The 23,913-nt window shown below is 35.9% G+C and overlaps 2 protein-coding genes across 6 annotated transcripts; both read left to right on the top strand.

Moving 5' to 3' along the window:
- Positions 12,322 to 16,543, top strand: LOC107631082 (nuclear transcription factor Y subunit A-7). Of its 5 annotated transcripts, none has more exons than XM_016334405.2 (6): positions 12,323 to 12,505; positions 13,341 to 13,397; positions 14,265 to 14,401; positions 15,302 to 15,409; positions 15,530 to 15,682; positions 15,876 to 16,543. In XM_016334405.2, exons 2-6 carry the CDS (start codon positions 13,373 to 13,375, stop codon positions 16,059 to 16,061), a joined length of 609 nt encoding a protein of 202 aa, XP_016189891.1. In that variant the 5' UTR covers positions 12,323 to 12,505; positions 13,341 to 13,372; the 3' UTR covers positions 16,062 to 16,543. The 5 variants fall into 5 exon arrangements, with proteins under 5 accessions (XP_016189894.1, XP_016189891.1, XP_016189893.1 ...); XM_016334403.1 differs by having other exon boundaries at positions 12,325 to 12,505; positions 15,518 to 15,682; XM_016334404.2 differs by lacking the exon at positions 12,323 to 12,505 and adding an exon at positions 12,545 to 12,738 and having other exon boundaries at positions 15,518 to 15,682.
- Positions 19,465 to 23,594, top strand: LOC107631083 (translocase of chloroplast 159, chloroplastic). Its single transcript, XM_016334409.2, has one exon. The coding sequence runs from the start codon at positions 19,669 to 19,671 to the stop codon at positions 23,326 to 23,328; it is 3,660 nt and encodes a 1,219-aa protein (XP_016189895.1). The 5' UTR covers positions 19,465 to 19,668; the 3' UTR covers positions 23,329 to 23,594.

Below are 23,913 nucleotides of genomic sequence, written 5' to 3'. Positions count from 1 at the left end.
CTTTTTATCATATTTGATTTTCAGTTGCTTGGGGACAAGCAACAATTTAAGTTTGGTGTTGTGATGAGCGGATAATTTATACGCTTTTTGGCATTATTTTTAGTATGTTTTCAGTAGAATCTAGTTACTTTTAGGGACGTTCTTATTAGTTTTTATGTTAAATTCACATTTTTGGACTTTACTATGAGTTTGTGTGTTTTTCTGTGATTTCAGGTATTTTCTGGCTGAAATTGAGGGACTTGAGCAAAAATCAGATTCACATAAGTACCTCCATCCCTATTCTATTATTTATTTTCAAAAACCCATTACTGTTTTATATCCGCCTGACTGAGATTTACAAGGTGACCATAGCTTGCTTCATACCGACAATCTCCGTGGGATTCGACCCTTACTCACGTAAGGTATTACTTGGACGACCCAGTGCACTTGCTGGTTAGTTATGCGAAGTTGTGAAGATATGTTTAGACCATGGTCCTGTGCATCCGTTTTTGGTGCCATTGCCAGGAAATCAATTTCAAACAACAATTCACAACCCGAGTAGCAATTTCGCATACCAAACTCCAACTCTTAACTTGTTTCTGGTGCTGGACGCCAGACAGCAGCATGGAACTTGCGTTGAACGCCAGTTTACATCATCTATCCTTGAGCAAAGTATGGACTATTATATATTGCTGGAAAGCCCTGGATGTCTACTTTCCAACGCAATTGAAAGATCGCCATTTGGAGTTCTGTAGCTCCAGAAAATCTACTTTGAGTGCAGGGAGGTCAGAATCCAACAGCATCAGCAGTCCTTTTTCAGCCTGAATCAGATTTTTGCTCAGCTCCCTCGATTTTAGCCAGAAAATACCTGAAATTACAGAAAAACACACAAACTCATAGTAAAGTCTAGAAATATAAATTTTGCCTAAAAGCTACTGAAAATAAACTAAAAATAACTAAAACACACTAAAAACTATATGAAATTAACCCCAAAAAGCGTATAAAATATCCGCTCATCAGCACCTTACCCCTTTTTTCCTTTTGTGCGTACGCACCATCGTGTGTGCACGCACACCTCACCTTTTTGCAAAAAAAAAAAATCCTAATGTGCATACGCACAACCCAATTTTCACCCACTGCCTGGAGCACTCGCACATACTTGTGCATGCGCACAACCCCCATTTTACACTTTTTTTGCATACGCACGGCCCTGTGTGCATATGCACGACTCTGTTCTCACACCACCCTACTTCTTTTCTTCTAATCTCTCTATTTCTTCTCTTCTTTTCTCTTCTCCTCTCTTCTTTCCCTCCTCCAACCACCTACCATACTCTCCTTTAGTTAGTTATTTGTTTAGTTAGTTAGTTATTTGTTTAGTTAGTTAGTTTAATTTTCTGTTTTGGTGCTAAGTGTTAGATTATTGCTTTGATTTGCTGATTCTATTGAGATATTGCTGCTGATTACTGATTGGATGCTATTTTAGCTAGCATCATTGTTATAAATATTTATTGTTGGAATTCTTTGTTGAGGTTGTACATTTTTGCTTGGTATTGAGTTCTTCATGTTTAATTTTGTGCATACCAAGTACTCATAACATTGCCTTTGAGAATATTTTTGGATTTCTAAATTGTATATTTTGGCCATCATGTGATTTGATTTTATTATCTATCATTAGGCAATTTGTTTTTAGTTGTTGTATTTTTTGTTAGGTGATGCTTGCTATGATTGATTTTTATTTAAGTCACCTACTTGATGCATTGAAATTAAGGAATTGTGAAATTGGATCATAAGCTTACCTAGTGCCATTTTTTTATCTGTTTAAGCTTTGTGGACTATGCTTGCCATGTTTCTCACTTCATGTCATCTAGGTGTTGCAAACAAACTTTCCTCTATCATCCATTTCACAATTCCTTGATTCTTGCTTGAATACTTTTATGCTCCTTTATTACTTGTTTGCTTATCTTAACCAACAAGTTTTCTTTTTAAAGTATTTCAATTACAATAGAATGAGTGAAGTGCATGTTTATTTTGTGTAATTGTGACATAGCTTTCCATGCTAGTGTGTGTGTTCTAAACCGCACGCAACATAGAATTCACACACTTGTTTCCTTCATGTCACAAACTAATTCACTCACTTCATTTTAGTTATTTTTACCTCATTCGAACAATCTATGCTTTCTTACTTTTACATTTACTTGTATTGCCATCCTGTTTTCTATTTTTTATGGATGATGCACCATTAGCAACAAGGGAAGTGGGAGAAAGAGCACGCAGCAGCCGCTGGACCCACCAGCTGAAGGTGGTAACTCGTGAAGTCGCCATACCCCCTTACTCACCTTTGAATGCATGGAGGACCATGCAAACCTTTAAGTGTGAGGAGGTCATCACCGATCGGCAATCTTGGGTAAAAAGTTCTAATCCCAAACACTTTCACATTCTTTTTGAATTTTTAGTTGCATTTTTCTTCTTGGTTTGTATATATTTTGAGACCTATTTGAATTTTTTCTTAGTTTATTGCATTTCTTTACATATATATAATAAGCTTAGTTAAAATAATAAAATTTTCCAAGAAAAACATTCTTAATAGGGCATTGACATCCTAATTAATTTGAGTTGATATTTGTTTCATTGAAACTTGCTTGAAAGGTATTGTGGAACATGTTTTTAAGCTAAGAACACATAAGCATGTGAGTTTTGAGCCTAATTGTGTGGTTACATCATATAACCACTATTTTCATTCTTCTGTGTGTTATTCTCTTTCTATGATTGTAATCTTTGATTTGTTTGATTCTTTATGTCCATTGTTTGATGTATATATGCATTTATATGATTGAGGCCATCATTTCATTTAGCTCACTTATCCAAATAGCCTACCCTTTTATCTTCCTTTGTTAATCAATTTTGAGCCTATTTTAATCCCCTTTTGTTCTTAATTTTAGCACATCACTACCCCTAAGTGAAAAATAATAAATGCCCTTAATTTGGATCTTTGATTAGTTTAGGCTAGTGAGAGTGTGTATCATTCAAGTGTGGGAAAGCTTGGGAGCATTGGTTGATATAAAGGTGTATTTTTGTATTTTTATTGAAGATCTTGGGAATTGGGTACATACTCATGCATTAAATGTTTAAACCATATGAATTGATGCTCTTGTACATATTTTAGTTTGAATAAAAAAAGAAGAAAAAAATAATAAAAAGAAGAAAAAGAAAAGAAAAGAAAGAGAGAAATTGAAACCAATAAAAAGGGGACAAATGTTAGCCCCAAAGAAAAGTAATAACAATGCATATAGGATGTGATTGAAAAGAATGCATGAGTGTGTGAAAAAAAGTGAATAATTGGTAGTTAGGTTTGCATTTGAATTGTATAGGTTGTTATGTAGGTTAGGTGAGAGATTAAGTTAGTCAAAGATTTAAATTTCAAGCTCACTTGACCATATGCATTCTTACCTTTACCCTAGCCCCATTACAACCATGAAAAGTCCTCATGATACTTGTATGCATACATTGAATAATTGTTAATTGTTAGATGAAAAACAAATCTTAGAAAGCTTGAATAGAGGAGGATTGAGTGAATTGACCCTAAACACTTGAGCGAATAGAGTGTATACACATCTAGTGAGGGGTTCAATTGCTCAATTACATGTTTCTGCCTTTGATTATCTCCTTTCTTGCAAGTTGTTAAACTTTTTTCAATAGCTCAATTCAATTGTGGACTTGATTTGATTGAAATTGCTTTAGCTCTTATGTTTATATATGTATTCTTGGAAATTGATTTATTTTGACTAAGTAATTGCATTCATTTAGATAGATTGCATGTAGGTAATTTCCTTACTTTGAATAAATATAATATCCCTCTCTTGTTTCTTTCTTGAGTATAGTATAAGGACATGCTATTGTTTAAGTGTGGGGTTGTGATGAATCCACATTTCATGGTATTTATTTGCTCTAATTGGGTGGATTTCATCAACTTTCCTTGCATTTATTCAATGAAATAGCATGGTTTTGTAAATTCTTCCTAAATTGTGCTTAAGCTGAAAACATACTTTTTAGGCCCTTAATTGCTAAATTTTATTTACTTTAATTCCATTTGATACCTTGATGTATTTGTTGAGTGATTTCAGGCTTGTAAGGTAAAGATTGGATTGAAGGAATGAAGAAAAAGCATGTAAAAGTGGAGAATTCATGAAGAAATAGAATTTGGAGCTTTTCAGCAAGTGTGCGTACGCACAGCTGTGTGTGCGTATGTACAGGTGGAAGCATGCAGTCATGCGTACGCACAACCCTTTGTGCGTACACACAAGTGGAAAAATCAGTAAGTGTGCGTACGCACAGGTCCCAGCACGTGACCTCATTAAATGCAAAACGCTGGCAGCGATTTTTGGGCCTCCAGAACCCAATTCAACTAGTTTTCTGAGCTATTTCAACCCTAATTCAAGAGAAAACAAGGGTGGAGCAATTAGGTTTTAGGTTTTTACATGTGGTAGGTCATTTTCTAGAGAGAGAAGCTCCCACTTCTCTCTAGAAATTAGGATTATTAGTTTAATTTCTCTTTAATTTCTCTTTTTAATTCTTGTTTTCGTCTAGTTTCTTTTACCTTTCTTTATTCTATTGCCTTAATTTTCTTAGTCTATATTGTTAATTTCTCATTTTGGTTACCTTTCATGTTGATGAACCCTTGTTAATGTCTATTTCATTTAATGCAATTTATGTTTTCATGTTATTATTGCTCTCTTTAATTGTTGGTAATTAATTTCTTGCATTTGGTAGCTTTAGAATTTATTTTTATTTCAATTTAATGTGATTTTCTTTTCATGCACACCATGTGTTTGATAAAATGCTTGGGTTAGTTTTAGTGTAGTTTTCCACACTCTTGGCTTGGAATTGAGGACTTTGGTGACCTTGAGTCATTGATGTCCATTCTTGATTGATATATTAGGGTAGTTAGTTAATTTGGTTTCCATTGACACCAGTCTTTCACTAAGTTAATTAGTGAGTTGACTAGGACTTATGGATTGAGATTAATTATGCCTATTTGACTTATCCTCGATGTTAGGGTTGACTAAGTAGGATTAACTCTTCATAATCATCATATGTTTGTGGTCAATGGCTAGGATAGGTAACCTTGACTCTCAATCTTTGCCAAGAGGTTCCTTAGCATTTGAATTTCCATTCCTTTTGATTAATTGCTTGAGTTTAGTTGCTTTTGATATTTAGTTATTGTTTGCTTATTTAATTTCTTATTATTTATATTTCTTGCCTCATGTCATCAATCCCTATTCCCTCATAGCCAATAATTGAGTATTTCATTTGCAACTCCTACGGAAGACGACCTAGGAATTAAAACTCTCGGTTATTTTGTGTTGATTGTGACAATCTTTTGTTTAAACTTTGATTGAGAAGATCGATTGTTGGTTCAGACTATGCTATCAACGGAATTGTTTTATCTAAATTTTAAATTGGCATAATCTTCTCTATCAACAATGTATATTTGATTTAATGAGGAATGATAAATTTGTTGGTTTTATGGCATGAATGTAGTTGATGAGGTAAAATAGTTTGTTGAATGATGATTTTCATGGTGATGAATGAGAAAAATGAATAAGAGTACATGAATATTGGTAAATTGAGAATTGTCTGTGTATAATTAAGATTTTTTTGGGATAAGTATGATTAATTTGTGGTATGGATGGTTGTGATAGGATATGGGCTGTGTTGAATGTGGTTGGTGTCATTTGAGTGGTAAATGTTTGAGTTTGGTAAAAGAAATTGGTAAAGATAGAGGTTTGAGATTTGTCGTGAAAAACTGATTTTTGGCCAAAATTTGGCGAGCCATAACTCGGCTTCCAAACCTCCAAATTGTTTCAAACTTATTTCATATGAAAATTGGGTCCGTAAAGTTTACGCCGTTAGAAGAACGGATGAAAAATGTTTTAAAACGAAAAAGTTATGTGTATCAGAAGTTTGGAGTGCAAAATTAAAAATTCTGCAGCATTCAACACTTTTGCTATTTTGCATAGCTTGCGTACGCGACGACCTGCACGCGACACGACCAAAGTGCTTGCGTATGCGAGGAAGGAAAAATTCATGCCCATGCGTACGCGTGACCCCGGTTTTTCAGGAAAAATGCACGCCCACGCATACACATGACTCCTGTTTTCAGCAAAATGACTTTTGTATTTTAAACCTAATTTCGAACCTCTAAACCTCTATTTTTACTCTTTTAGCCCCTAGACCTTAGTGGTATGCTTAGTAATGAGATGAAGTTAGGAAGGGGAAGTAACTTGGAGAAGAAGAAAGATTTTTAAAAGGTAATATTTGGTTGAAAAAGATGGTATTTGATTCGATAAGGATGATGAAAGTGGTATATGAGGCAATTAAGAGAGTAATGTAATATTGAAAATGATGTATGAGACAATTGATGATGTTAATTAATTGAGAACAATGAGATGAGCTATGAATTATTATTGAGATGAAAATGATATTTATGAGATATAATTGATTATTATTGAGACATTCGTTGGCCCCCTGTACGTAAGATGTGACTGGACACTTTAACTCTCCAGGTTCCCCAATGGGCATGCATATATGAATATTATTGAGTTTGGGGTGTTGTCTCCCTCATGTCAGTTTGGAATTCTTCCCATGAATATTATTGAGTTTCGGGTGTTGTCTCCCCCATGTTAGCTTGGGATTCTTCCCATGGTTAATTTTTGAGGTTGGGGATGCGCGTACAGATGGACTGTTCATGGTTAGCTACCAGGACATGTCGGACTGGATATGTAACCGACAGTTGATATCAACAGCCATAGGACAGGCATACATCATATGCATATGTTTGATTTGTTTCTTGTACATTAATTGGGCTTGCCTTTGTGAATTACCATGTTTAAGTGCTATACTTGCTATCTGTAGTAATTGCATTATACTGGTGCTTATCTTTGTCTGCTTGTTTGTCTGTGTGGTTTCACCGGTGTTGGAGGATTGGAGGAAAGGAGGAGGATTTGAGGGTTTTAGTACAGTTTTGGTTAGGTTTAGAACCTTAGAAGACCACCTGGTTTATGGTTTCTGTTTTAACTTCTTTAAATTTTATAATCTGAGTGTCGGAGTTCTAGGATTACCTCTACCTTTTCCGGGACCTTATATCTTATGTATGCAGCACCATTACCATGCTGAGAACCTCCCGTTCTCATTCCATATGGATGTTTGTATTTTTCATATGCAGGTCGAGAGGCACCTCGCTAGGCGTCTAGAGTTCTATAGCGAAGTGGATCTTTGGAACTTTATTTTGTATACTGTTTATATATGATCATATGTATAGAACTTTCCTAATGAATTGTTCTACTTTTGTATCTCTTAGAGATGTATGGAGAGCTAGAGTTTCATGTATGTATTTTGGGTTGTGGGATTATATATATATGTATGTAAATATTTTCCGATCAGCTTTAGCTTCGCAGGCTGCGTCCAAATAACAATACATATATCTTCTGTATAAGCTATAGGGACCTCATATTTATACACAACTATTCTTCTCACAATGACTATGGTGAGCGAAAAAATCCGTAATTTTTGAACACCCGAGGAAGTGTGCCTAAGTGGGAGGTACCAAGTCGAGTGCTTTATTAACTGCATCAAGTCACTCATCATGCGTTGCAGAAGATTTTACTCCTATATTATCACCAATGCTTCATACTACCACTATCATTACAATTGCTTTTTATATATATATTACACCATATACAATACATGTTTTTCAATTTTTGTTTTCCTTTCTAATGCTATCTAAAAATAATAAAATAATAAAATTTCTAATTATATTTTTATAATTTTTCATGTTTGTTTATTATATACATGTGATAATATAATAGAAGTAAATTGCAATTTATCCCGGAAAAAGGATAGAAATGAGATACTGGATTTATTCTCAAGAAACAATGAAATATTGAAATTTGACCAAGTAGATTCTAAATCTAACCTAGATGAATTCTTATCGTCAAATAATAATTCGCATGCTAAAAGCCAATTAAAAAAAAACATAAACAAACATATTTTCTTATTGTTAAGGATGTTAAAATCTAAACTAATTTAAATTAAATTGTTCATTCGATTTAATACAAATTAAAAATTGATTAAATTTACATTAATTTAGATTCTATTTTTGACAAATCGCTTCGATTGAATTGAATTCTGAATCTATTTTTTAAAACCAATCCAATTTAATCCAAACCACACAATATGTTATAATATTATTATTTTATTATTATATTTAAAATTTTACTTATAATATATTCAATTTGTTATATATTTTTGTCTTTTCAAATTGCACAGCAAACAAAAGTAATAATTAAATCAGATAGTTTTACTCAAAACCAATTCAAACTGCACTACAAACACTTCTATTTTCTGTATAGTTTTTGTTTAAAATATTATTCATGATGAAGAATTGCAACCACATATTTTGTTATAATTTTTTATATATATGATAAACATGAGAGATCTGGCATTATATAATTGTTCGTGAGTTATCAATATTCGTTTGTTGGTTGCCACCACCAAACTTACCTTTTCATCATTGATATATTCCCTTGCAACGTTTTGTATTTCGTCCGTGGTCAATACAGGTTTTGTAGTGAGTGCTTATGAAAGTCTTCATTCGTCAACCTGTTAGTCAAGTATAAACTAGCGATGGAGTCTGTGAGCCCGTCAATCTCTAGGCATTCGTTGTTGAACCGATCTAAGTATTTTCTCATAGACTCATCCAATCATTATGTTATGCCCAACAAGTTTATAGGGTGTTTGGCCTTGGATATTCGAGTAGTGAATTGAGTGATGAACTTTTGGGAGATATTCACAAAGGTTGTGATAGACCCCCGAGGTAAAGAATTGAATCACTTAATAGCTAGTCCTGCTAGAGTTGCTTGCGACACCGAATTGCATCCGCCACTCCTTATAGGTTCATCCTGGCTTCAGAAGCTGATAGATGTTTCTAGGGATCCTTGGTTTGGTCATATTGCATGTCCGTTGGTTTGTCAAAGTTTTTTCGGGAGTCGGACTTTAAGGATTCTTTGTTGAAGAGGGTAGCCCCATGATTATAGGTCCGTCTCAGCGTCTTCTTTTTCCTTCTGGCAAGTTGCCACCTCTTCTTCAGTTGTGCCCCTGTAATTCACGACTTAAGGACCTTCCATCGCCTCCGTTATGGTGGTTTTAGTGGTCGTGGTCATCAATTTGCTCACGGCGACGGCCTGTTTGCCATGTGTGTGACCAACTGCGGCCGCTGCTGCAGGGCTAGACTCTAGAGTTGCCTTCATAACTTGGGGACAGATGGTAACGATCTCTTACTGCTATCTTCTTTTACAAGTTTTGGAGTCGGTGTCTTAGTTCTAGAATTATGCGTGTGCTGTTGGATCCAATTCCTCCAAAAGGTATGGATTCCGAGTTGGGATGTGAATTTCTGCTGTGCCTTGGTTGGTGACTGGGTGTCACCTCTGCATGTACTATACTCTGCATCCTTCCAACATTCACCTGCAGATTCCCGTGGGGAGCATACTCTCCTTTGGCTTCTGGCAAGTTATGTAATTGAGAATGATTAGAGGCCATCGACTTTTGTCAACCTTCCCCACAGACGGTCCCAATATTCGCGAGTTACCAATGTCAATAATTGTAAGGAGGGGGAAAGTGTTTTGATGGAATCCTTGAGTCTCCGATCCAACTAATGTATGAAAGCGAGGAGTGACCTGCAAAAATACTCTAACGGTCAAGTTAGATAGTATCTTTTAAGTAGGTTCAGGCTTTAATGTTTTTCATACCTGATGGGATCTGTTGGGTTCCCTATTTATAACGAAACTTGAATAACTTAGCTGATTTCAGATTGCTAGAGTTAGTTAAAGATGGAAAGAACATTTCAAATCTTAAATTTTGAAATGTCATTAAGTTGAACCGGGCTTATGATATGTATTAAGGAGGGCAATTTCATCATTTTGAGACAAGGTGCAGACTCCTGAACACGTATCCGCTTATCTCAATCCGTTTTGGATTTTGGTAAGTGAACTTCCTCGTTAGTCATTGGGCCTTGACCTGCATGTTTGGTCTAATGGTGTTTTGATTCCCATGATGGTTTGCCGAGTCTAGAATAATAATTAAAATGAAGAGTGAAACCTCACCCCGACCCCTAATAATTTCATGAAATCCTTTTTCGTTAGGGGTGTACATAGATCGAGTTTGTCTTGACCCGAACCCAACCCTAAATAATGACCGGGTCTATTTTTTAGACTCTTACTCGATCCTAAACCTGATGAAATCATACTACTTTCGGGTCACACTAAAACCGGGTCTAAATCGGTGAAGTTCGGACCTTGATAAACTTTATGTCAAAAAATTATGATGCATTTATTTATAAAAAAGAAAAAAATATACTTGTTATCGAGAAGTTGATATCCATATTTGAACTTGAATTTTTCTATAAATTCTAATTTCGTACTTCTTTGATCTATTTTCTAATTCAACTAAGTGTGATTAAAAATAAAACAATAAGCTTTTAATTAATATAACATAATATTGGAATTAATTTAAATCATATATACCTTTTTTAGTCCCTTAAGGTGCACATGGGGCCGGGTGAAGCCGGGTTTGCCTTGATTCGGACCCAACCCTAAATAATGACGGAGTCTATTTTTGAGACCCTTATCTGGACCCAATGAAATCACACTGAATTAGCCCCTAAAGTATTCGGGTCCGAGCCGGGCTGAGCCATGTACACCCCTACTTTTCGCCCCTTAATGAAAGCATAATCCCATCGCGACCTTTGACGATTAACTCTGTGAGACTTACTGTCCCCTCCATTAATGTCTCCATCTAGAGTTAACAGATCTTGTCCACATGGACCGTTAAGTCAAAAATTTAATGGACAAATTGTCCTTTCTTCTTTTCTTTTCTCCTCTCCTCCTCTATGCGAACCAGAACACCACCAGGCTAACTCTCCTCTCTCCTTCTCCTCAACATCATTTTTGGCCACTATCATCACCAACATCCACCACCATTCTCTGTTCTCGTTGCACCAACTCACTGTCACCTTCTTCTTCTTTTTCGCTGCACTAACCCATTGCCACCTCCTTTCAATTGAGTAATTTTATCTGTTTAAATATTTGAATTTGGTTTGGGATATGATCTTATGAGTTGTCCTTTTCTAGATTTTGATGAATGAGTATAGATATTTACTTAAAGTGTCGATTTTTATGTGAAAGAGTGAGTTGGTGATTATGGGGTGCATCGGTATGAAACCAAATAGAGACAAAGTTCTCTGTTTGGAATGCAGACTTGGAATTTAGTATGAAACTAAATAAAGACAGGGACAATCTAATGAGAGAGGGATTGTGAGAATAAGGAGAAGAAAAAAGGGAGAGAGGGTAATCGTGGCGGCACGGGATTGTCAATAGTGAATAGAGAAGTAGGGAGAGAGATATGGGTTTGTGATTTTGGTTCGATCAAAAAGAAGAAGAATGATGGCAGTGGAGTGGTGTAGCGAAAATAGAGAATAGTGGTGGATGTTGGTGATGATGGTAGCCAAAAATGGTGGAGAGAAAAAAAAAAAGAGTGCAGAGCATGGTGGTAGATGTTAGTGATGATTAGGGGTCAGGTTGTCATTATACTATTGTTGATAGAAACTTTGACAGAAGAGGCAGAATGTCTGATGAAAATAATGAATAGGAGTCGCGATAGGATTATACTTTCGTTTAAGGGGCGAAAAAAATTTGTAAAATTGTTAGAGATCGAAGTGAAATTTTACTCTAAAATTAATTTTAATATATGAATAATATAAATGAATTTTATATGTACATATAATTATATATTATTCTGTTAGCTAAAATAACTATTTTTAAAAATTAACGCGTGAATAATTATCTAAACGAACAGATATAATTGAATGACAGTCCCTATATCAAAATTAAAGTGTATAATTAAATTAAATGTTGTGCGTACCTAATTAAAGTATCATCATAACCTAATTAGTAAGAGAACAACTAGGGAATCAAAATATCAGCCAAAAATCAGTCAAAATGTGTTTGGGTTTTATGAAAAATTGGATTTTAGTTTGTGCTCCGTGATCTCAGAAACGATTTTTAAATATATTATTCAAAAAGTGATTTTAATTAAACGGTTTTCTTTGCTTGTTGGCTGGTCACATTTTGTCTCCATATACTTTTCCAATTAGTAATGATTCGGTAGAGTCATTAGCGAAGAAACGTGGAGACATCTCTGTTTTGCCACGTCAGCAAACCATTTGGCAACCACACATTTTGTGAAAGAAAAGAAAAAGGAAGGAAAAGGAGAAAGGGGAGAGAAGAAATTGGTGGTTGTTGTGGATAGGTAGGGGCCCCAGGTTAGTGCAGCGAAGTGCAGTGCGTATGTTTTTGTGTGAAAGCGCACACATACTCTCTGCTGCTACCGCAACACCAACACCATAAACTACATTCCTTCCTCCTTTCTCTCTCTTTCTCAATCAACTTCAATTATTCACTCTCCTTCACTCCAGGTTTTGTTCCTCCTCATTTCTCTTATTGTCTTCTTATTATTATGTTTTTAATTTTGGTTATTTCCTTTACCTGTTCGTTCTTTTTTTTACTTTCTTGTGCATGCTAATCGGACGGGTAGACTAGAGGGAAATTCATGCACTAATTGGATTATTATTGGTTGGTTGGTTGGTTGGTTATGTTATCCTTTCTTGCTTGCTTTCTATCGTTGAATGAATGATCTTCTGGATATGGAGTAAGACACCAGCTGTGATTTTTGTTACCGGTCTTACACTCTTACCTGCAAATTTAAAATTTCTGTTTGACCTGACCTCTTCTTGTTTCAACTTGTGTACAGAACCTTAGGGTATCCAGTTGTCCTGTTCTCTCTGTTTCTTGTTTTGAATTGGGGTTTTAGAATTGTGTCCTGATTCATCATTATTAGGGTCAAACTTATCATTAGCAAGAATGTCCACTTGATGTTAATATGTAGCTGAACCTGCCACTAAAATACTCTGGAATTGAAGCATTTTCCTCTTCCTTGTTGTGTTTACGAAATGTGGATGGATTTGTATTAAACATGTTGGAATCAGCTTTCTCGACTCTCTTGATTTTGAAATTGATCAAGAGTCAAGAGATTGATTGATCCATGACAATAAATTGGATGTTTTACTATCTTTGACTCCCTTTCAAAAATTTCTCAAGATATATGGTAACTTGTAATGTCTCATTTAGATTTTATTTAATTTTTATGTTTAGGGTTTAGGATTTTATTTCAAGCACCTGTGGTTTTTGTTTGTATGGGATGTAGCTGCAATAAGCCTGAATTTGGTTAACAATGACTGTTCTTTTTTCCAGATTTGGGCACGTTTGAGGGTGATTAGGAAATCATGACCTCTGCTAATGACATCACTGGTATTACATATGTATATTCTTTGATTCATATTATTATTTTATTGTTCCTTTTTCATTCATAATAATAAGTAGATTGCATTCTTGTCCCAAGTTTTAGTTAACAAAAAATGAAAAAAGAAAAAAAAAAATTTCTTGCTATTTCTTGAGTCTGCTCTAATGGAGTTGATAGAGGAAAATTTTCCTGTTCGACAGAAATGGGTAAACTTGGTGGTCGGAAAGATGCATAACTGCTGTTGTGAATGCTATAGAGACTGCTTTAGTGTTGTTTTTTTGTATAATCAAAGTATTATATTTCTTAATACCAAGAAATGGTCGAAGGTACAGGATGTGGTTTGGTAATAACATATTTTCAGATGGTATGGGATGAAAATATCAGTATGCACTTGGGGTTGTCTCTTTGTGGACATCCAATAGAATCATTTGTGTTAATAAAAATGTAACTGGTAAAAGATTAGGAACCAACTTTCTTTTCAGCCAACAATTAGCCATCATTCCTCTTTTCTTTTAAATTTCCCTTTTCCTCCTTTTAATCTTTTCTTATTCATTATTTTGTTGGTTCATTGTTGGCTGAAAAAAATTTGGTTTTCTAGCAAAAATGAAATTATTTCTTTTTGTCTATTGCTTGAGGACATATAATGACACATATTCCACTTCCCTATAATTTAATTGGTACTATGCTTCACAGAAAAGCTTATCTGTTTCTCAGCTTCTTCTACTTTTTCTAGGTTGATTGTTAAGTTATTCTGTTAATTTTAAATTGAGTCTCCTTTTCTATACTATCCGAAATTTTGCGTTATTTGTTACTTGTTCTTACTGGTATCCTGAGGACAAAAAGTATCTTATCATCGTATTGAAATGTTTATCCAGATAATGAAGCTGATGGGAAGCAACAGTCTGAATCAGAGATGCAGTCTTCCTCTGCAAATGGAACTTCTGATCCAGACACGGGTTCCCAGAATGTTCAGTTTGAAAAACCTGCACAGCTTGGAGATGTTCTGGCTATGGTATGAGCTTTAAGTTTCTTTCTGGTCTGCAATGTGCTTTCTTATTATATCTTAAAAGACAAAATATGTTTCTTCAGTGATTTGACAATCTCGGTCCTTATTGATTTGGCATCGTATTACTTAATTAATTTGAGAAATCCTAAAGAATATTTTGTTTTCCATAGGCCATAGCCATTGGACACCATCCAATGAGTCTTGCTTCTCTTGTAGGTATAACAAATAGACATACATGGCAATTTTTTGTCATTGAAGCAAATTGACTCTGAATGTTATCAAGTCATGATGACATTTTCTCCAAGGTTTATTCTTCCTCTAAACCACAAATAAATTGGCTCTTTTCACTCTCATTTTTTCTTCTGAAGGTGGGAAATTCTGCATGTCTTGTAACAAGCTAACTTTAAAGGATTGTAATATGAAAGTATTTCTAGGTGCCAGAAAATTGCAATCTTATAATAATTTGCAGCTGTTTTTATTGTCAGTACTTAATATCCCTTTAAGGCTTTAAGCCTTTTCATTGTGATCTGAAGCTTATCTATGTAGATGAGTAATTAAGAAGTTGTGTTTGGTTAGTTGAGTTGATTTATGAAACCAGGATGTTTTCGTTTTTGGTGTGTGGTTCTGGGAGTTGATGATCCTAAACAGGAAATTGTATCAGTTATTTAGGTGTGAAATGAAAGAAGTAAGAAGCTCGTTCAGAATCACGTAATTTGCACTTTTGAAGTAGCAAGTATGCCTTGGTTATTCAGGCAATTGAATTATCATCTCCTCCCCCACCCAATCCCACCCCACCCCACCCAAAAAAACCTTCCACCTAAAAAAGTGTGTGTGGGGACATTTTTCCCCATTTAAAACTTTGACGCATTTTACTGATTTTTTTTTCTCTTTCTGGTTTAACTGAAGGCACCACCTGGTTACCCATATCCAGATCCTTACTATAGAAGCATCTTTGCTCCCTATGATACACAAGCTTATGCCCCACAGCCTTATGGATATGGTGGACAACCGATGGTTTTCTCTCTCTCTCTTAGACTCTTATATTTATTGTTGATTCTTGCAATCATGTGGTGCTTGATGTGAGTGTCTTTTCCTGATAATCCACTTACCAAAATTTGTCAGGTCCATTTTCAGTTAATGGGAATTCAGCAAGCTGGTGTTCCTCTGCCAAGTGATGCTTTTGAGGAGCCTGTGTTTGTAAATGCGAAACAATATCATGGTATATTAAGACGAAGGCAATCCCGTGCCAAAGCTGAATCAGAGCATAAAGCTATTAGGAATAGGAAGGTATCTCATTCTCTGAATCTGTCGATTAGAGGAAAAAGCAAAGACAAATTTTGGAGATTGCATTGTCTTCTAGCTTATTGATGCTAATGTTGATTTTGTACCTTCATGAAAAAAATTACTCTGATATTTCCATGTATGCTGGAATTCCTACCTCGATTGAGGTACTCACTCATTCTTCGAACAAATCTTGCAGCCATACTTGCATGAATCTCGGCATTTGCATGCGCTGAAAAGAGCAAGAGGATGTGGAGGCCGATTCCTAAATGCAAAGGAAAATGAGAACGGACATAATGATGCGGCATCAACTGACAAATCACAGTGCAATATCAACCCCAATTCTGATAAAAGTGATATCACTTCATCAGATAGGACAGTCTAAAACGGTGAAACTGACGTTACCTTAGACAATTGGGGACCTGTTGTATATCGCAATATCAAAATAACACCAGCGCGGATATCTGTGTTGCTTCATTCTGGCTCTATAGGTATATCTTTTGTGTAGTAGTACCTTAGGATTTCACATTCATCCTGGTAAAATGTAAATTTAAGTGATTTTATCAGATATTATTGGCCTTTTAAGCCGTTGGTAGGGGATATTTTTATGGTGATGAGTATTTCTTTGTATCTGGTATTTTGGAGAGGTTAGAGATTATCCTAAGCCATGATGAAAGTTTGGTTGAATCATGTTTATTTAGACAGACTATTGTTGTACTTGTATGTCCTTTGATCCATTCTTGTCAGAGGGGAGGACACGTTAAAAGGAGTTTTAAGGTGGAACCTAAACTGATTTGCTAAAATGTTGTCGACAACTGCAGAATGGTACTTCAATCTTGCAATTATTGTAAATGACTTTCTTCTCTCCTTTTGGTTTATGTTTTCTTTTCAAGCATATAGAGTTTAACGATTATGCATGATAAAGTACAAGGATATCTAACTAATCATCATCATCTTTTTTCTCCCTGGAAGATGATGTTTGTAAAACCTTTTAAATAATAGATAGTTGATGTAATGAAACAGATTGAATGTTTGGTTGATGGTGCATATAAATTAAATGAGCAAAAAGATAATGCTAAAATTTTCATTAAATACAATACAAATAATAATTATTTTGGGTGCACTTTTGAAAACCAGAAGGGCCATAATTTATTTATTAACTATGGTCTTTGGTAAACAGATTACTTGTCAGTGACAAAATTCGAGAGCTACATCGGCTAAAATATGAGTATTATTTACTTAATTTATTGCCAAACATTCTGATATTCTGATAAAAGCTTAGGATAATTTAGAGGATGAGGAAAGTAGGAGCTACTATTGACCTTTCAATTCAGATGAGGAATGAGAGGGAGAAATTGGGAACACGTAGTGCTGGGAAAAAAAAAAAGAAAAAACAAGAGCATGATATGATGACAAAACTACCATAAGAAATCCCATCCACCACGTTATCCTTTCTCTAACACTAGCAAACATACATGCAGCAGGTTCTACACTTTCCGGTGACAATTCCAATGAAAAAACTAGCCGCTAAAAACTAAATATTTTTGGTCTATTAGTTACGTTTTAGTATTGTCAACTACTAAAGCTAAAGTTTGATTAAAATAAAGTAGTTCCTCGAGCCAAATATAAAGAATTGACTTTTGAAGGACTTTTTCATCTGTAAATCACTTTTATTCTCGTAAAATATATACTTAGTAGAAACTAGAAAAAGAGATATTTATCTCAGTCAAAATCAAACTAAATTTTTTTAAGCAAAGTACTCATGTTTCTTATAATCTAGTAATATAAAGTTAAACCATGTTGGCTTTATTTCTAGCAGACATGTACGGTTACTGAATTAGAGATTTAGAGCTCGGAGCAGTTTGGACACATATGGAAAGAAAGAAAGAAGCGTTGATTATTGAGAGGAATAAGGCTCTCCAACTTATCTTCTTTCCTAAGGTAAAAAAAAAAAATGTGACTCATTTACTCCGTAACTGTTATACTACTGTACCATTATTTGGATATACAATTTTTATATACTACTGAGATATAACTCAATCTAATACATTTTGCACTAAACACACTACAAAAATTTCTCAATCTTAATCTCTCTTGCATGCACTGTTTAAAAATTGTAAATACATATACATTATAAATACAAATACATGATCCTTTTAATTTACTAAACATAAAATAAAAAATTTATATTTTTAAAAAGCATAAACATCACTTCAAAAAATCTTATTAAACTAAGCCTTACTATAATATCCAAAACGAAACAAATTCTGTCCGAATAATGGTTTATTAGAAGGAATCTTCAATAGGATAAAATCGGGACATTTGAATTTTGAAGGCAGTATGCTTGCATGAAATGAAGGAAGTGTGTGTTTGGTCCCGTTTGCATCAAATTGATTTTTTTAAATTTGATTTTAATAAAAAATAAATTTATATAATGTAATTTATGTTTGCTTGATGAAAAAACTATTGGGACCAAAGATTATAGCAAACTAGATATACAGGTAGATTGTTTTTTGTGCTATTTTTAAAGAAGAAAATAAGAAACCGAGTTGGTAAGATGAAAATAAAATTTTCAATTAATTACCCAATAATAACAAGTGAATGCATAAACTACAACTTTAACTTAGGTGAAAGTATAAATTTTGGTAAAGTACTAAATTGGTCCCTAGGTTTGGGCGTAATTCTGTTCTGGTCTTTAAGGTTTAAAGTGTTCTATTTGAATCTAAAAAAGTTTCATTTAGTATTAATTTAGTCCCACAGGAGGTCAAAATTAAATAATTAACAAAATGTCCTACATAACAACAGTTCAAGAACAAAATCGATAATCTAGAGAACAAGTACAAACTCCAGAGGCACAAAATCAACCATTGATGTATCAATACATTTATTTATCATTTTCTTTAGTTTTATAGAAAATATTTTATTTATATTATAAAAAAAATAATAAATAAATGTATTGATGTATCAATGGTTGATTTTATGCCTCTGGAGCTTGTACTTATTCTCCAGATTATCGATTTTGTTCTTGTACTGTTGTTATGTAGGACATTTTGTTAATTATTTAATTTTGACCTCACTGTGGACTAAATTGATGCTAAATGAAACTTTTTTGGATTCAAATAGAACACTTTAAACCTTAAGGACCAAAATAGAATTACGCCCAAACTTAGGAGACCAATTTAATACTTTACTTTTTTTTTTTCAATTAATTGTTCAAGATCACTTCCATGTTCAGAACAAAAAAAATTATTTAATACACTTGAAGGTTTTTTTCCGTTTCCAAAACTAAATCAAACACGGCCGAAATTAGTTTGCTCATTCCAAAAAAAATAAATCACACTTACTAACACACACAATAATTATATGATATTTGCAAAGGCACTAAATATATAAAAAATGTCACCATATAATTTGTGTGTCCAAACAACTTCATATTTTTAAATAAAAAAATCCCTTACATTAAACATGAAAATATAAAACCAAACTCATCAAATTTATTGTTTTTAATTACTGAATAACAATACAATTTATAAATTATAAAAAGAGAAATATTAGGACTATTAAAATTTATTATTTTTAGTTATTATTTAATTATTAATTTAATTTTTTTAGTTTAATAATTTAATAATATATTTTATTCTATACTTTTAAATATTAATAATTAAATAATAATAAGTTTTGATGATTTTTTAGCATTTTTCCAATAAATATCTCTGGAAAAGAAAAATAAAAAATCTGAAGGGGTTGCTGGTTTTAGTACGAAAGTGGGAAACGGTATGTATCTGGGTCTAATCTTCATTCACTGCACTGTGATTGGGCAATTGATTCCTAAAAAGATATGATATAATTAGTAGCAACAGCAGCAACAGCAAAAGCCTATTTCCATTTTCTAATTTCTAAAACCCCTTCCTCTTCTTCTTCGCCCACTTCCCAAACCCAAAAAACCTTATCCCTTTCTTTCCACAAAACCTATCTCTTCTTTCTCTTCTTCCATGGACTCCACTGACCCTTCTCTTCCCCAAGCTTCTCCCTCTCTCCCTGTCTCTGACTCTCTTTCTCCGCCTCCTCCCTCCTCTTCTTCTTCCCTCGAAAGATCCGCTACTGACCGCAAGCTCCAAAACGGCGTTAATGGGCCTGCTTTGGGCTCAGATGACGATGAAGGCTTTCTCAGCGGCGAAGACGCCGAGGACTTCGACACGGAGCCCACCAGGCCCATTCTGGTCTATCCCGATGGCAGAACCCCGAAATTGGAAGATGAACCCGCTGATGCCGATGAACCTTCTTCGCAATTTTCAACCCCCGACGGCGACAGACCTATTGCCAAGGTAACGCTCGACGATGACGAGCATGCTCATGCTCATGATGATGATGACAAAGATAACGATAACGGGGTTGTTTCTGATGAGGGTTCAGGCGGCGGCGGCGGCGGCGGTGAGAAATTGGGCGAGGTGAAGGAGGGCGATTCCGGTGATGTGGTTATGGAGTCTTCTGGTGGTGATGTCGGTGTTGAAGAGGTGCAAGAATTGAAGGAGAAGGAGAAACAAGGGGAGAGGGTTGTTCTTGCTACTGAAGAGGAAGAAAAGAATGATGAGTCGCTGATTGATGCACAGAAAGGCGATGATTCTTTGGTTGTGGAATCTGAACATGATGGTAAGTCTAAGTCTTTTGCTGGTGAAAATGGCGGCGATGGTAATGTTGAGATTACTAGTGGTGGAGACGCCCTTGTTGACTCTGTGGAAGTTAACCTTTTGAGGTCTAATGTGGCTGTTGTTGGAGATAATGTGGAACAAGTTGAGGAGTCTGAGATTAAGGGGCTGGAGCCTCCTGCTCCTGTGAGCCTCGATAATGGCTTTGATCCGATTCAGCAGGGTGGCGAGAATGTTGTTGATAAGGTTGCAGGTGGAGATGATGCTGAGTCTGCTCAGAATGTTAACAGTGCTGTTCTGAATAGGGAACACTCGGAAGTTGCAACTTGCAATCTTGAGGCTGTGCAAGATGGCATTGATGCAGAGGCTTGTGCCATTGAGGGGGACATTGGGGATAGAGAAATAGATGTTTCGGTGTCTGATGAGAAGGGTGAAGAAGGAATATTTTTTGGCGGCTCTGATGAAGCCTCCAAGAAGGAGCTGGAGGATTTGGAGCAACAAGCAGGTGCTGGAGAGATTTCACATGATGAAAGAATTGATGGCCAGATTGTCACTGACTCGGAGGAAGAAGAGGCGGAAACTGATGATGAAGGAGATGGGAAGGAGCTGTTCGATACTGCTACCTTGGCAGCTCTTCTGAAAGCAGCATCCGGTGGGGGACAAGATGGTGGTAGCATCACAATAACCTCTCAGGACGGGTCGAGGCTTTTCTCTGTCGATCGCCCGGCTGGCCTGGGTTCGTCACTTCAGTCTGGTAAGCCTGCTATGCGACCAAATCGTCCTAATATTTTTACTCCTTCCATTAATAGAGCCAGTACGGAATCTGATGATAATTTGAGTAAAGAAGAGAAAAAGAAACTGGAGAAATTACAAGAAATCAGAATTAAGTACCTTAGACTGGTTCAGAGAATGGGGTTCACCACAGAGGAATCAATAGTGGCACAGGTGCTGTACCGGTTGACACTTGTTGCAGGGAGGCATACTGGCCAAATATTTAGCCTAGATGCTGCAAAGGAGACTGCTTCCAAGCTTGAAGCTGAGGGAAGAGATGATTTAAATTATTCTATAAATATACTGGTTCTTGGGAAAGCGGGTGTTGGCAAGAGTGCTACAATCAATTCAATTTTTGGTGAAACGAAGACCAGCTTCAGTGCATATGGTCCTGCTACAACTGCTGTGACGGAAATTGTTGGGATGGTTGATGGAGTGAAGATAAGGGTATTTGACACACCAGGTCTGAGGTCATCAGCTTTGGAACAAGGATTCAATAGTAAAGTCTTGGCTACTGTGAAGAAGGTGACTAAAAAATCTCCCCCTGATATTGTCCTCTATGTGGATCGACTGGACCTACAAACTAGGGATCTGAATGATTTGCCATTGTTAAGATCAATTACCGGTGCCCTTGGTCCATCCATCTGGCGAAATGTTATAGTCACTCTGACCCATGCTGCCTCTGCTCCCCCAGATGGGCCGTCTGGTGCCCCATTGAGTTATGAAGTATTTGTTGCTCAAAGATCTCACATTGTTCAACAGACTATTGGACAAGCTGTTGGTGACCTGCGACTTATGAATCCTAGTTTGATGAATCCAGTCTCTCTTGTTGAAAACCATCCTTCTTGTCGGAAAAATAGAGATGGCCAGAAAGTGCTTCCTAATGGTCAAACTTGGAGACCAATGTTGTTGCTTCTATGCTATTCAATGAAGACTCTCTCTGAAGCTGGTAACCTTTCAAAAACTCAAGAATCATTTGACCACCGCAGACTGTTTGGTTTCCGCACTCGTGCCCCGCCACTTCCATACTTGTTATCTTGGTTGTTGCAATCACGTTCCCACCCAAAGCTCCCTGCTGATCAAGGTGGAGCTGACAATGCTGATTCTGATATTGAAATGGCTGACTTATCTGATTCAGATCTAGATGAAGATGAGGATGAATATGACCAACTCCCGCCATTTAAACCCCTGAGGAAATCTCAGATTGCTAAGCTTAACAGAGAGCAGAAAAAAGCATATTTTGATGAGTATGATTATCGAGTGAAGATTTTACAGAGGAAGCAATGGAGAGACGAGTTGAGGAGGATGAGAGAGATAAAGAAAAAAGGCAAATCTCCCCCTGTAAATGATTATGGTTACGGGGACGAAGATGATCAGGAGAATGGAGCTCCAGCTGCTGTGCCAGTTCCATTGCCTGATATGGTCCTTCCACCGTCCTTTGACAGTGATAACCCAGCCTATAGATATCGATTCCTAGAGCCAACTTCTCAGCTCCTGACAAGGCCAGTGTTAGATACTCACAGTTGGGACCATGATTGTGGTTATGATGGTGTAAACCTTGAACAGAGTCTAGCCATCATCAATAAATTCCCTACTGCTGTCACTGTTCAGATAACAAAGGACAAGAAAGACTTTAGCATACACTTGGATTCATCAGTAGCTGCGAAACATGGAGAAAATGGATCGACCATGGCAGGGTTTGACATTCAAAACATTGGAAAGCAGCTGGCTTACATTGTTAGAGGAGAGACAAAATTCAAAAATTTCAAAAGAAATAAAACTGCTGCTGGGTTTTCTATGACATTTTTGGGTGAGAACGTTTCCACTGGGGTGAAAGTTGAGGATCAAATAGCTCTCGGAAAACGCTTAGTATTGGTGGGAAGCACAGGGACCGTGCGTTGTCAAGGTGATGCTGCTTATGGTGCTAATGTCGAAGTGCGGCTTAGAGAGGCAGATTTTCCAGTTGGCCAGGATCAGTCATCATTGAGCCTTTCTTTGGTGAAGTGGAGAGGAGACTTGGCTTTGGGAGCCAATTTTCAGTCCCAATTTTCACTTGGACGAAGTTATAAGATGGCCGTTCGTGCTGGATTGAACAACAAGCTCAGTGGACAGATCACTGTGAGAACAAGTAGCTCAGACCAGCTCCAGATTGCACTTGTCGCCATTCTCCCCATTGCGAAGGCTGTCTATAAGAACTTCTGGCCCGGGGCAAGTGAGAATTACTCCATCTATTGAATCTTTCTTTTGGTTATGTTACTGGTTAAGCAATTAGATTATCAGTTAATCGTCTTATGTTGCTTCTTTTCACGCTTTTCTTAAATAATGAGTTTCTTAGTTTTGTCTAGACTATTAGATCTGCTGCTATATTGAAGTGCATTTTATGTGGCTGAAAATTGTACTGAAATTGAGATGAAACCTACAGGGAATTTATTCGTAGTTGTTTTTCGTCACCTCCTATTTATTTGAATAATGTTAATGCCAGATTATGCTGTTATTGCTGATATTCTTCTTCTTTGCTACTGGATTTCTTGTTTATTGATCATCCAATATTAATACCTGTTTGAGGTTTTATCTTGGACTACTTAGCTGAGGAATAACACAAATAGGGTTTGATACAATACAAGTGTGATTAGATTAAGAATTGGGGAAACAATCCTTGATCTTGTCTTAGTTCTTTTTTTTTTTTTTTTTACCAAAGATAGGAGACTCGAACCCGCAACCTCTTAATTAAGTATAGGGAGACTATGACATTTAAACTATAACTCATTGGCCTTGTCTTAGTACTTTGTTCTAGCTTGTTGCTACAATGCTATCGCACTC

This window comes from Arachis ipaensis, chromosome B03 (genome assembly GCF_000816755.2).
Source record: "Arachis ipaensis cultivar K30076 chromosome B03, Araip1.1, whole genome shotgun sequence".
NCBI classification, from domain to species: Eukaryota; Viridiplantae; Streptophyta; class Magnoliopsida; order Fabales; family Fabaceae; genus Arachis; species Arachis ipaensis.
The sequence above is the reverse complement of the archived record's forward strand: the minus strand, read 5'-3'. Positions and strand labels throughout refer to the sequence as shown.

Bases quoted from the DNA above. Each gene is read 5' to 3' on its own strand.
- LOC107631082 (XM_016334403.1), top strand. From the start codon at position 13,373: ATGACCTCTGCTAATGACATCACTG. The intron at 13,398-14,264 runs GTATTACATATG...ATGTTTATCCAG, and splicing joins CTCTGCTAATGACATCACTG to ATAATGAAGCTGATGGGAAG. The intron at 15,410-15,517 runs GTTTTCTCTCTC...AAAATTTGTCAG, and splicing joins GATATGGTGGACAACCGATG to GTCCATTTTCAGTTAATGGG.
- LOC107631083 (XM_016334409.2), top strand. From the start codon at position 19,669: ATGGACTCCACTGACCCTTCTCTTCCCCAAGCTTCTCCCTCTCTCCCT.